This window comes from Macaca thibetana, chromosome 10 (assembly GCF_024542745.1).
Source record: "Macaca thibetana thibetana isolate TM-01 chromosome 10, ASM2454274v1, whole genome shotgun sequence".
NCBI classification, from domain to species: Eukaryota; Metazoa; Chordata; class Mammalia; order Primates; family Cercopithecidae; genus Macaca; species Macaca thibetana.
In genome coordinates this window covers 61,637,805-61,650,526 of record NC_065587.1, presented here as the reverse complement: position 1 = coordinate 61,650,526, position 12,722 = coordinate 61,637,805, and the positions used below count along the sequence as shown (strand labels likewise).

At 50.2% G+C, this 12,722-nt stretch overlaps 1 protein-coding gene across 1 annotated transcript in view; it reads right to left on the bottom strand.

The window, feature by feature from the left end:
• KIAA1755 (KIAA1755 ortholog) overlaps positions 1-12,722 on the bottom strand; it is a 48,287-nt gene that overhangs the window by 22,676 nt on the left and 12,889 nt on the right. The window contains exons 2-4 of the mRNA XM_050807011.1: positions 11,731-11,928; positions 6,430-7,777; positions 5,407-5,604 (exon numbers count right to left, since the gene is read on the bottom strand). Coding sequence (XP_050662968.1) covers positions 5,407-5,604; positions 6,430-7,777; positions 11,731-11,928 — 1,744 coding nt within the window. The remainder of the gene's footprint in view (positions 1-5,406; positions 5,605-6,429; positions 7,778-11,730; positions 11,929-12,722) is intronic.

Genomic DNA, 12,722 nt, shown 5'->3' with positions numbered 1-12,722 from the left:
CTCTGTTCATTCTCTTCCGCATTAGGGATTTTCCAGTGAAAAGACAGGGAAGCCCTCTCCTAAGGCTTCGTGCCTGTGGCCCCAAAGATGTCTATGCCCTAATCCCCAGAACCTTGAATATGTTACCTTACATGGCGAAAGGGACATTGCAGATGTAATGAAGGGCAGGACCTTGAGGTGGGGACATTATCCTGGATCATCCAGTCTAATCATAGGAATCCTTAAAAGCAGAGAACTTTTCCTGGCTTTGGTAGGAGCAAGTGCCAAGATGGATAGAGCGTGAAGGAGATGCAACATTGCTGGCTTTGAGGATGGAGGAAGGGGCCACAAGCCAAGGAAAGTAGTGGTCTCTAGAAGCTGGAAAAAGCAAGGAAATGGAGTCTCCCTTAGAGCTTCCAGGAAAGAATGCAGCCCTGCAGACATCTGGATTTAGCCCAGAGAGATCCATGTTGGGCTTCTAACGTACAGAGCTATCAGATAATACATTCGTGTCGTTTCACATCACTGATTTGTAATAACTTGTTATGGCCACAATGGGAAACAAATACAGTGCCTATTAAACAAAACCCCATCCCCAGCATGGGAGCAGACATGCACATCTGCGTGTTGATCAGTTTCTTTCCTGAGAACAGATCTTTATGGGAATTTTACGGGGAGACCTGCTTCATGGGGCTGGCTTGGAGCAGATCTAGATCTTGAAGCACAGGCTCTGGTGACTATTTGCGCTACAAGGAAACTCCAACAGAGGCCAGTGTGGACACAGAGACACCAGCGAGAAGACCACCATAGCAGGCAAGAGACCACGCTGGGTTGGACTTGGATGGGGTGAAGTCAACAGATTCTGAATACAATTTAATGGAAGAGTTGACAGTTAACAAATTGAATGTGGGGTATAAGAGAAAGAGAGCAATCAAGGATGATGTCGTCATCTTTTACTGCCATGAGGAAAGATTGGAAAGTTGGGAAGTGTGGGGTGAGGGGATGTGAAGTCAGGAGTCCATATTTGGACATGCTAAGTCAGAGATGCCTGTGAGTCCTCCACGCAGAGACATCAAGTAGTAAACAGCTGGATGGATAAGTCTGGTGTTCATGGCCAGGACCCAGGCTGGAAAAATCAGTGTCAGGGTTGTCAGTGTGGAGACAGCATTTACAGAAAATATTCCACCTCCTGGATGAGATCGCCTAGGAAGTGAGTGTGGATGGAGAGGAGGAAGAGACCAAGGACTGGGCTTTGGGGGCCCTCCAGGATTTACAGGTTGTGGAGATGAGGAGGAGACAGGAAAGGAGGCTGTAAAAGTGTGGCCAGTGAGGTGAGAGGAGGACTGGGTGACTGAAGATCTAACGGCAAGTGAAGAAAGTCTTTCAACAGGAGGAAGTGGCCATCCGTGCCAAATGCTGCGGAAGGGTCAAGGGTGATGAGGACTGAGAATTGATCCCTGGATTTAGAAACATGGAATACAATGACAACCTTGGCAAGACCTGTCTGAGTGGCACAGTGGGGAAGGGATTCTGATTAGAGTGAGTGGAAGAGAGAAGGTGTGGAGACAGGGAACACAGACAACTCTTTTGTGGAGTTCTAATGTACAAGGGTGAGGGTGGGAACATGGGGGCCTAGAATGGCCGGTTTCAAACTGGGCAATATTGCAGCATGTTCTCAAGCTGATGGGAATGGCCCAGAGCCAAAGAGGGAAGATGATCCTGTAGGAAGGAGAGGAGAATCTTGCTGGAGGGATGTATTTAAGGAGGTAGAGAGGAACAGAGCACTGGTTCAGGATCAGCCTCGGGCACATGGACAATTCATCCGTACTAGAATGCTGAGCCTATGGGTACAGATGCCAGCAAGCAGGTGAATGTGGTTCACAGAGAAGGAGTTCATAGACTTCCTTCCAATTGCTTCTGCTTACTCAGTAAGACCAGAAGGAAGGTCATCAGCTGAGATTTAAGTTGGGGAAGGTGGTGTTGAAGGTCAAAGGAGAGAGAAGGTGTGAAGTCATCACACAGGACTGTGGGGGAGTCATTCAGGACTCTGGAGGTGAAGTAGGATCCACCGGCACCACTGGGACCCCTGGAGGTCAGTGGTCAGGAATCTAACACAATTATCCTGCACAAATGTGTGGATTTTTCCATCTTTGTTCAGCTTGAGGGTGCAGGTAGAGAGTTGGATCTCACGGAGGTTGGGATTTCTCCAGGTAAGTGTGAAGGTGGAAAAGAAAAGCAAGCAAGTGAGTGCTTGAAAGGAAGTGATTACAATGTGAGCCTGGAATCTAAGCTAGGAAGAAGGGATGTGAGGATGTGACAGAAGGTGGGGGAGACATAATGATGGAGAATGGATGTGATTGGGGTGGGGAGACATGATGATGGGGAACGGATGTGGTGGGGGAGACATGATGATGGGGAAGGGATGTGGTGGGGGAGATATGATGATGGGGAAGGGATGTGGTGGGGGAGACATGATGATGGGAGGGATGTGATGGGGGAAACATGATGATGGGGAGGGATGTGATGGGGGAGACATGATGATGCAGAGGGATGTGGTGGGGGAGACATGATGATGGGAGGGATGAGATGGGGGAGACATGATGATGGGGAGGGATGTGGTGGGGGACATGATGATGGGGAGGGATGTGGTGGGGGAGACATGATGATGGGAGGGATGTGGTGGGGGACATGATGATGGGGAACGGATGTGGTGGGGGAGACATGATGATGGGAGGGATGTGGTGGGGGAAACATGATGATGGGAGGGATGTGGTGGGGGACATGATGATGGGGAACGGATGTGGGGGGGGAGACATGATGATGGGAGGGATGTGGTGGGGAACATGATGATGGGGAAGGGATGTGGTGGGGGAGACATGATGATGGGAGGGATGTGGTGGGGGACATGATGATGGGGAAGGGATGTGGTGGGGGAGACATGATGATGGGGAGGGATGTGGTGGGGGAGACATGATGATGGGGAAGGGATGTGGTAGGGGAGACATGATGATGGGGAGGGATGTGGTGGGGGAGACATGATGATGGGGAGGGATGTGATGGGGGAGACATGATGATGTGGAAGGGATGTGGTAGGGGAGATATGATGATGGGGAGGGATGTGGTGGGGGAGACATGATGATGTGGAAGGGATGTGGTAGGGGAGATATGATGATGGGGAGGGATGTGGTGGGGGAGACATGATGATGGGGAAGGGACGTGGTGGGGGAGACATGATGATGGGGAAGGGATATGATGGGGGAAACATGATGATGGGGAGGGAGGTGGTGGGGGAGACATGATAATGGGGAAGGGATGTGGTGGAGGGAGACATGGTGATGGGGAAGGGATGTGGTGGAGGGTGGGAAGACATGATGGGGAAAGGATATGGTGGAGGGTGGGGGAGACATGATGGGGAAGGAATGTGGTGGAGGGTGGGGGAGACATGATGATGGGGAAGGGATATGGTGGAGGGTGGGGGAGACATGATGGGGAAGGGATATGATGGGGGGAGACGTGGTAACAGGGAAGGGATGTGGTGGAGGGTGGGGGGAGACATGCTGGGAAAGGGGAGTGAAAAGGTGGTTGAGCCAACAGGTTCAAGGTTTTGGGAGGCCTGAAGATGATGAAACTTGGGGCAGTGGGTGAGCTGGAAAGAGAAGCAGTGGTAATGAAGGAGTGGGAGCCTCAACATGAAAACCCAGCTGGAAGAAGTTGGTTACAGGGGATGCCACAGGGGCAGTCATGTGGGGAACAAGGACAAGATCACTAGAGAAGAGCAAGACAAAAAACGGACAGAAGGAGCATGCGTGTGGACATTGCTCATTGACGCAGCAAATGCTTTTTGCACATGTACTACACATCAGGCATGTGAAAGCTAACAGTGTATGTTGCAATCACCAAGAATTACAACAAGAGTAACTGAGGAAAGAGTGACAATGAGCCAGGTGCTATCTGCCTGTTCTCCTCCTCTTGAGGAGGCCCAGAGAGGGCAGTGACTTCTCCAAGGGCACACAGGGAGCTAATGACAGAGTTAGAACTAAAACAAAGGTCTTCTTCCTCCCACAGCAGAGCCTTCCATGGACAAAATCTGAGCCCTTGGCACATAACAGCCCTAAGAGGATCATGAGATCCTTTGTGTACAATTAATATAGGAACAAACAGCAGGAGCCTCAGCAAAGATGACCAGGAAAAGGACAGATAAGGTCTCCTGGGAGCTGCAAAAAGACAGGGCATTGCCCAAGGTCCTGGAGAGATGTAGAAGTCTGTAAAGTAAAATAGTATTTCAGGACAGTCAGTCTCCAGAAAGCACTGTGGTTCTCTTGCCTCTGGACCTTTGCACATGCTGTTCCCTTTGTCTGGAACACTGTTCCCAACTCTTCACCTGGATAATTCCTATTCATACAATAGAACTAGGCTTTCCGTTACTTCCTCCAGGAAGTCTTCCTTGACCTCTACTACTCTAAGCCTCAACGAGGGGACTCATCTGTGCTTCTACAGCCCCCTGTCCCTCCCAACTGTCACACTTTGTTTACACTGGGTTGCAATAATCTGTGGTGATAACCTGTTGGCTTTTCCCCACCACTAGAATATAGGTTTCCTGAGAGCAGAGAACACATCAGACTTGTTCTCTTATGAATCTCCAGTGCTAAACCCAGGACCCAGTAAACGTCTGTTACAACAATGAGGAAATATTAAATAGGAGGGATAAGACCTTCTGTATTGGATGCTGCTAGTACCCCAAACCCAGATCCCCTCAGCAGGCAGAGAACCTATCCCGAGAGTCTGGAAGTACCAGCTGTCAGTGGCTCACAGATGCCCCCTCTGAAGAAGCGCCCTGGACTGAACTGGATCACTGGCTCCCCCTGCCCCACCCCATTCCAGGATTAGCCCGCAGTTCCTGCAGTTCATTAATGACGAACAAACTGGGGATCAGCCCATAGTTAATGACTGACAGACAAGGATTATAAAAGGCCAGTCCCCTATGCCTTAAGCTGGAGCCTACTCTGTGGGGCGGGTCATGCCCCAGCGCTCTCCCTGGGGTCAGTCTACAGCCTGGCTTGGTTCCTTCCCCTGCCCTGACCCTCTGTCTTTCTTCTCAGAGCCCTCCTCCAATAAGTTACTTTCCCAAAAATCTATGTCTCAGGCTCTGCTTCTGGGGAACCCGACATCCACCTTGGCTGCCTCACTGATGGATAGACAAGTAGACAGACAGACAGACATATAGATGGGTGGATGGACACTAACAAATTGCTTTCATCTATTCCAATTCTCCCATGGGAAAGATGAGGAAACTGATGCCCAAGGAGGCTTTGTCTAGAACCTAGGCCTCCAGGGCTTTCCCTGCCTCCCCTCCACCCACCAGCACCTGAGGATGTTCTGGGGCCCCCAGCTCCCTCCCCACCACCTCCTGCTTGAATCCCCTGGAACCTGGCAGGCATGCTATCCTGGAGCGGAAAACCCTGACACCTAGAGCCCCAATCCTGGGCTCAGGCCCTGGGGGCTCCTCCTCCAGGGTGGGGCCTTTTTCTGGGGAGCCTGCAGAAGCTTCTGGGAAGGCAGCCTTTTCCTCAGTCAGTGGGCTGGAGGCAGTGGCTGGGCCAGATGTTTTGGTCTGAGGTGATCCAGCTGGGAAAAAGCAACAACAAAGAAAAGGATGTTAAGCAGAAGATGGGCTTTCTGAGGGGAAAATGTTTCCTCTTTCTCCTTCTGACTAATAATAGCTTACAACTATTGATCTCTCCCATGTGTCAGGCATTGCACTAAGCCCCTTACTTCTAGTGTTACCCCTCCCGACACCTCACTTTTTTTTCTTTAGAGACAGAGTCTCACTCTATTGCCCAGGCTGGAATGCAGTGGCATGAACATAGCTCACTGTATTTGAACTCCTGGGCTTGAAAGATCCTCTCACCTCAGCCTCCCGAGTAGCTGACACTATAGGCACGCACCACCATGCCCAGCTTTTTTTTTTTCCCTCCCCTCCCTCCCTCCCTCCCTCCCTTTCTTTTTTCCTTCTTTTCTTTCTTTCTTGGCCTCAAGCCACCCAAATTCTCCTGCCTCAGCCACCCAAAGCACTGGGATTATGGGATAAGCCACCACACCTGGCTTCTCGTGTCCCTTTGAACCCTTAAAATAACACCGTGAAGTAGGTGACATTTTCATTGCACTGATAGGGAGACCTGGACTCAGAGAAACTCAGTATTTGGCCAACGTCACACATCCAGTGTGTGGCAAAGGTGGGGTGTGAACTCAGGCAGTTGTAACACAGTCACAGTGCCTTGCTCAATTCCAGACATATGAGACTTCAAGCCCCTTAACATGCCACACAGCACACTAAACCCCTGAAGCTGAGCCAGCCCAGGTGGTCTCTGTCGCTTACAACCAAAACCACCTGAAATGTGATCTCAACCAGACAATAACCTCCCTGTACAGCTGGGCATGTGGGCATCTTACCTTTCCCCAAAGATTTGGCTCGGTTGGGTTTAGGAGAGTAGAGGGAACACAGGACTTTCCAGGGCCCATCGTGCTGGAGTGAGGCTTTCTCTGGAGTCACAGAGGGTTGCCTCTGCCCTTTCAAGAATGAGAACTTGAGCCCAGGAGTGGGGGACTCAGGGGAGGAGGTGTTTCTGCTAGGGCAGGGCATGGGCTTGGGAAGTCTCCCATTTCTCTGTTTGGTCTTCACCTCCATCTTTATTTCAGAGGCTGGAGCTGCAGGAGAAGCTGGGGACAGGCGGGGAGAGGAAGCTTGTCTTGGTCCAGGCCTGAGCTGCACCATATTCTCTAGGTTTCCTAGAGGTCCCTGCACCTTGGAGGCAGCTGGCTCTTGTGAAACACCTGCCCTGAGGCCAGAGGCACAGTCCAGTGGGTCCTCAAGGACATTCATGTAGGAGCCTTGGGGCAGCCTTTCCGAGTCATGGGTAGGTTCTTTATGATTGACCTTTCTTCTCAAGCCCAAATTGCAGGGCTCCTCCTCGGAGCTTTCTGGCTTCGTGCAAGCCCGATTTCCCAAGGAAGGTCCTTCGCTGGCCTCTGAGAGAGGCAGTATCTTTTGAGATAAGGGAGTTTCCTTAGTTCCAGATATCTCCTCTCGTGCCCCAGAAGTATACCCACTGGATGTGCCCACCTCCCTACTGGGAGACTCTCCTCTGCTCTCTTGGGGAAAGCCTAGGAGAGCCACATAGTCTCCCTCAAAGTCCTGGCTGACCACCTCACCCATCCTGAAGGCCATCTCCCCACGCCGGGCTTGCTCCACCTTGATAAGTCCTGGATACTTGCTCCCATATGTCCTGCCCTTACCCTTGGCCAAACTCTGGGCAAAAAGCACCTGGTTGTCCGGAGAGCTGGCCTGGTGCAACTCTTGAGGGCTGCTCAAATCCAGTGCCTCTAATGGAAGGGGCCCCCAGGCTGGGCAGAGGGTATTCACTACTTGGGGTTGGTTATCCACAAACTCTGGGCTGGTTATCTTGGTCCAAGGCACAGAGGCAATCCCATTTTCTGATGCTACCAAGCAGTTGTGTAGGGGACTTCCCTCAAAGTCGCTGTTGATGGCCTCCAGCCATTCTTGGGTGAAAAGTATAGGATAGGCTGGCTCAGGAACAGGCTTCTTCTCCACTGTGCAGAGGTCCAGGGAGAGGCATTTGATCATGATGCAGACGGACTGCTCCTCCTGGGGCTCCACTTGGAGGTAGAAGTCACCCTGGCGCAATAAGAGAGGGTTGAGGGGAGCCAAGTGGACCACAACTTCATCCCTCAGACAGAGTGGCCAGCCCTCATGTAGGAAGAGGCAGTGGGAGTAGGGAGCCTGTGGAGAGAAGGGGATGGCATCAGAGAACCTGGCCCTGAAAGGCTCCACCCTTGGATCTGCTCCATTCCCTCTCCCACGTGGAATCTGGAACAGGTCAGGGACTAGGATGAGGCAGCATTTAGGAGGCACTCACTGTCAAGGTTGTGCAAAGGTTGCCTCTCCTGCCCCACCCTTGTCCTGGCCCTGACTTTGGAAATTCTTGCTAGCCTACTGACCTAAGTGAGAAAGCTCAGAGCACCATGCACTAGTTAGCAATCAGCTTTCCCAAGTGGTCCCCTTGCTTGGCTCATGCTCCCTTCCTCTCCCCATCTATCCAGAACATCTCCCAACCCAGCTCAAGCCTTAGCCCTCCATGTGAAAGCCAGGGAGACGTGGTTTAGACAAAGGTCTATGTCACTAATTTGTGTAAATTGCTTAACTTCTTTGAGCCCCAATTTCCCTATCTGCAAATAGGATAATAATACATGTCAGTATTACTGGGTTGGTAGGAGGATTAAGTGAGATTATACAGATATGCCTCAATTTATGGTGGGGTTACATCCTGGTAAATCCATCATAAATTGAAAATATCACAAGTCAAAAATGCATTTAATGTACCTAATCTACAGAACATCATAGCTTGTTTAGACTAGCCTATCTTAAATGTGCACAGAACGCTTACATCAGCCTATAGTTGGCCAAAATCATCTAGCACAATGCCTATTTTATAATAAAGTATTGAATATCTTATTGAATTTGGATAGTGTACTGAGGGTGAAATAGAAACAGTATTGAATGAAAAGTCAGGAAATCTGACCCTGCCACTAACTTACTAGATGACTGTCCAGTTTTTCCTGACCCAAAGGTTATTCTGGGCCAGAATATTTATTATTTATTTGTTTGTTTATTTATTTCTCATTAATGGCTAACAACATGAAGGTTTATTTGTTTATTGTTTATTTATTTCCCATTAATGGATTACAACATGAAGGTAAAGCAAAACTGAAAAAAAAAAATTTTTTTTAACAGAAGTTGCCAGCAATTCCCTATATAGGTGGACATAGCGGGTCATTCTGGAACAGGCTGTGACCCAAGTGATCCCTCTCAGTTGAGGCTCTCCACTGGGCTGTGCGGGACCAGTGTTCAACAGTGACACCATGTGGCAACAACGGAAACAACAGCTCCACCGGGCTGACAACAGGTCTTTCTTTAACTGTCTTTTGAAAAAAGAGTCTGAGTTCTGCGGATTGAGTAAGTCCCAGACAATCTTATATAATTTGGATGTTTGTGTGGGAGATGTACAGAGAGTGAGACTGAATTTCCTGTTAATGAAGCAGGTGTTTCCTGGAATTATTGATTGGGGAAATAGTGAGATCTGACCATAGTTATACCTTACATTGATAAACCCATTTATATCAGTTATATTGTAGATTGGGCTGCCTCAGAGAAGCTGAATATCCATAAACCTTCATGAGTCTGTAGGTTTCTCGACCCTTTTAACTTAGCCCTCTTGGATTTGCAATGTGCTTTCTCTCTCACCTTCTCATTGAATGAGAAAAAACATCCCAGCCATTTTTTTGCAAACAGCAAAGCACCATAGTGATGATGGCTTTGATTGTCTCACTTGACTTTCACAGTAACTCAGTTTGGTGTAGGCAGTTCAGGCATTATTATTCTCATTTTACAGATGATGCAACTGAGGCTCAGTGTGGTAAAACATTTGGCTCATAGCCACACAGTGGATAAACATCATGGACTTGGACCTAGGCCTTCACATTTGAAGTCAGCTGTATCTGTCCCCAAGCCCCACCAGACTTTATGTGAAGGTGGCTGCCTCTGGGTGATGGCGGCTGGAGAGGCAGACTTTGAGGCTGCCATGCTCTTATTTCAGATGGAGAAACAAGGAAGTGGGATAGTGATAGCCAATAGCTACTGGGCACTTGCTGCATGTCAGAGTCTGCCCTAAGCCATGTGTGTCATCTTCATGTGTTAGGTGCTGTGTTATTAACATTTCTGCTTGACACATAAGGAAACTGAAACTCAGAGAGGTGACATGGATCTCCCAAGTTCACAGTGATAAGTTTGGATTTGAACCTGGGGCATCTGACCCCAGAAGCCATCCCGTTAATCCCACATGACTTCCCACTGCTCTGAGGTTGACAGATATTTGCCTATTGTTACAATTAGATTAAACTCACCTACAAGGAAAAATAAAGACGTGGAAAGGTTACCTTGAAGAAGGGGCCAGTGCAAATGAAGTTTAAATGGCCAAATAAGGGAAGTGGGCAATTGTGTAGCTTGTCAGGGAGAAGAAATAAAGATAGGAGAGCATCTGCATGAAATAGTATCATGTGAAAGTGGCTGCAAATGTTTCCATGAGAAGCTCCCTTCTTCTCCAATACCAGTTCCCATGTATTGAGCTATTTCTATGAACCAGGCTCTGTGCTAAGCAAGTAAAATAGATTCTCTCATTTTCCTTCTGGTTCCTAACCCTGGACTTTTAGCTGCCACATTCAATTTACTTGTACCACTGAAATGATGCACACAGTCCCCACCCTTCCTTGTTGCTTCTGATGAGCTGTGTCCCTGACAGGCAGTGAGTAACTCAGGACAGGCTGATGGGACCTTAGAACCTCGTTGTGATTCTTGAGGCTGGGGTAGCAGGAGGGTGAGCATTAATAACAATAGGGCAGGGAGCAGTCGGGAAACCTATTGGCAGGTTCCTGCGGTGGACATTTGAGGACTTGGTCTCCTCAGGCTTCTCTCATCCTTTCCTTTTCTTTTTTTTGAGATGGAGTCTCACTCTGCCACCCAGGCTGGAGTGCAATGGCATGATCTCGGCTCACTGCAACTTCTGCCTCCTGGGTTCAAGCGATTCTCCTGCCTCAGCCTCCCGAGTAGCTGGGACTACAGGTGCATGCCACCACACCCAGCTAATTTTTGTATTTTTAGTAGAGATGGGGTTTCACCATCTTAGCCAGGCTGGTCTCGAACCCCTGACTTCGTGATCCGCCTGCCTTGGCCTCCCAAAGTGCTGGGATTAGAGGCATGAGCCACCACTGCCGGCCTTCTCATCCTTTTCTTAAAACAGCTCCACCCTCTGACCATAGAAGTAGACACATGACTCAAGCTTTGTCAATCCTGGTTCCCCACTCCTCTGGCCACAGTGATTGGTCCAGGAATGGGCATATGACCCAAGCCTGGCCAGTCAGGATCCTTCCTTGAGATTTTTCTATGTGCAGTGGATGGGAAAGAGTTTATTTTCCTCTCTAGGGTAGAAGATAAATCCTTGAGCTTCCCTGGGTTCCAGCCTCGTGGGAACACTTAGCCTGGAAGAATAATGCCAACAAGCAGCGCGAAGCATAGACTAGGGACAGAAAGGGTCTTCAAGGGGTTTGATCAGTGGATCAACTTGGGCCTGAGGCCTGATCCACCCTTCCCTGGTCTGAGTGAGGATTCTGTCGTTTGCAGCCAATGAGTCTGGCTAAAACAGTTTTCTCTCCACTTTGCCTTGGCAGAGGCCTCCCTGAGATCTGAGTTTGAAGAGGTCACAGGGGAAGAAAGCAAGAGTCCTGATGCCTCAGGGGCTCTGGGGAAGCTCTAGCACCTTCTCTGCTGTTTCCACTGAAGCTGTCCCACTTCACCCAAGGCACTTGGCAGTGCCCACAATGTCAGGTGCAGGGCAGGCTCCCCAGGACCAGGGAGCCCCCAAGGATGCCTTTATTCAGGCCTTCTTCTCTGCTGGTGACAGTACAATGTAATGAACTCATAGATGTCACAGGGTAAAGCCCCCTCGATCTGGGAGGCTGAAATCTCCCCTTGGGCAAGCAATGATACTTGGAAAGTCCCCACACACACTCCGTTCCCCGTGAAACAAGACACATGCCAGCCCACCTCCTTCTCTGCCCGCCTCTAGCCCCAAGACTTTCTGGGATAGCTTTGCCCCTGGCCCTGTTTCCCTCTCGACTTACACAGGCTGCTTCTCGCACTTGCTCACACAGGCGCTTGGCAGGGATCAGGAAATCCAGAAGGAAGCTCAGTCCATCCCCCTGGAAGTCAGAGTCCAGGAGACGGAACACCTGACCCAGGACAGTGGGTGCTGTGGCCTCGAAAGGAGGATAGAGGCCCGCCAGGGCATGCTGGACAGCTGTGTCGAGGGGTGGAGGGTCCTGTGGGGGACAGGAGGAAGGGGTGATAATAGCAATGATAATAAGGACAGAGGCCACTTCCCGTGACCTTCCAGGCCCCATATGCCTAAGGCCCCTGCTAACTCTCTGACTTCCTCTCCTACCCCACCCCCCTCACTCACCACTGCCAGCCACACTGGCCTTCTTTCCTGTTCCTCAAACACACTAGGCACAATCTCACCTCAGGGCCTTTGCACTGGCTGTTCCCTCTGCCTAGAATGCTCTTCCTCAAGACAGCCTTATTCCCACACCTCTTGCAGGTCTTTGCTCAAATGTCATCTGCTGATCCAAGGAGACGTGTAGGAATAGGGGTCTGGGGGTGGGCATTCAGGTCAGGGTCAAAGAGAAAGAGGATTCTGCCATTGCCCCAGTCTGACCACCTGGCTGGCCTGCAGGCCTGTAGCCTGAAGCTGAGCCACAAGGGAAGCCCAGCCCAGATCAGACAGCCCCAGTCCACGTGCAGACGGGAGAGTGAGAATCAGTGATTGCTGTTTTGCCACTGCGCTTTGGGGTCATTTGTCACTCAGCAATAACTGATACAAGTCCACGGCTGCAGACCGTATAGCCAGCTGCCTCCATGGACCTCCTAGATGCCTCTCAACCACCAACCGCCAACACATCAGACCCAATCTGGCAACTTCCCAAACCTGCTCCTCCCCCAGTCCTATCTCAGTGATGACCCCACCGCCCAGTCAGGCTCCTAGGCCAGAAATCTGCTCACAACACTGCTTCTCCTCCTGCCTCCTGACCCACAAACAGCCCTCAGTGTGTCCCAC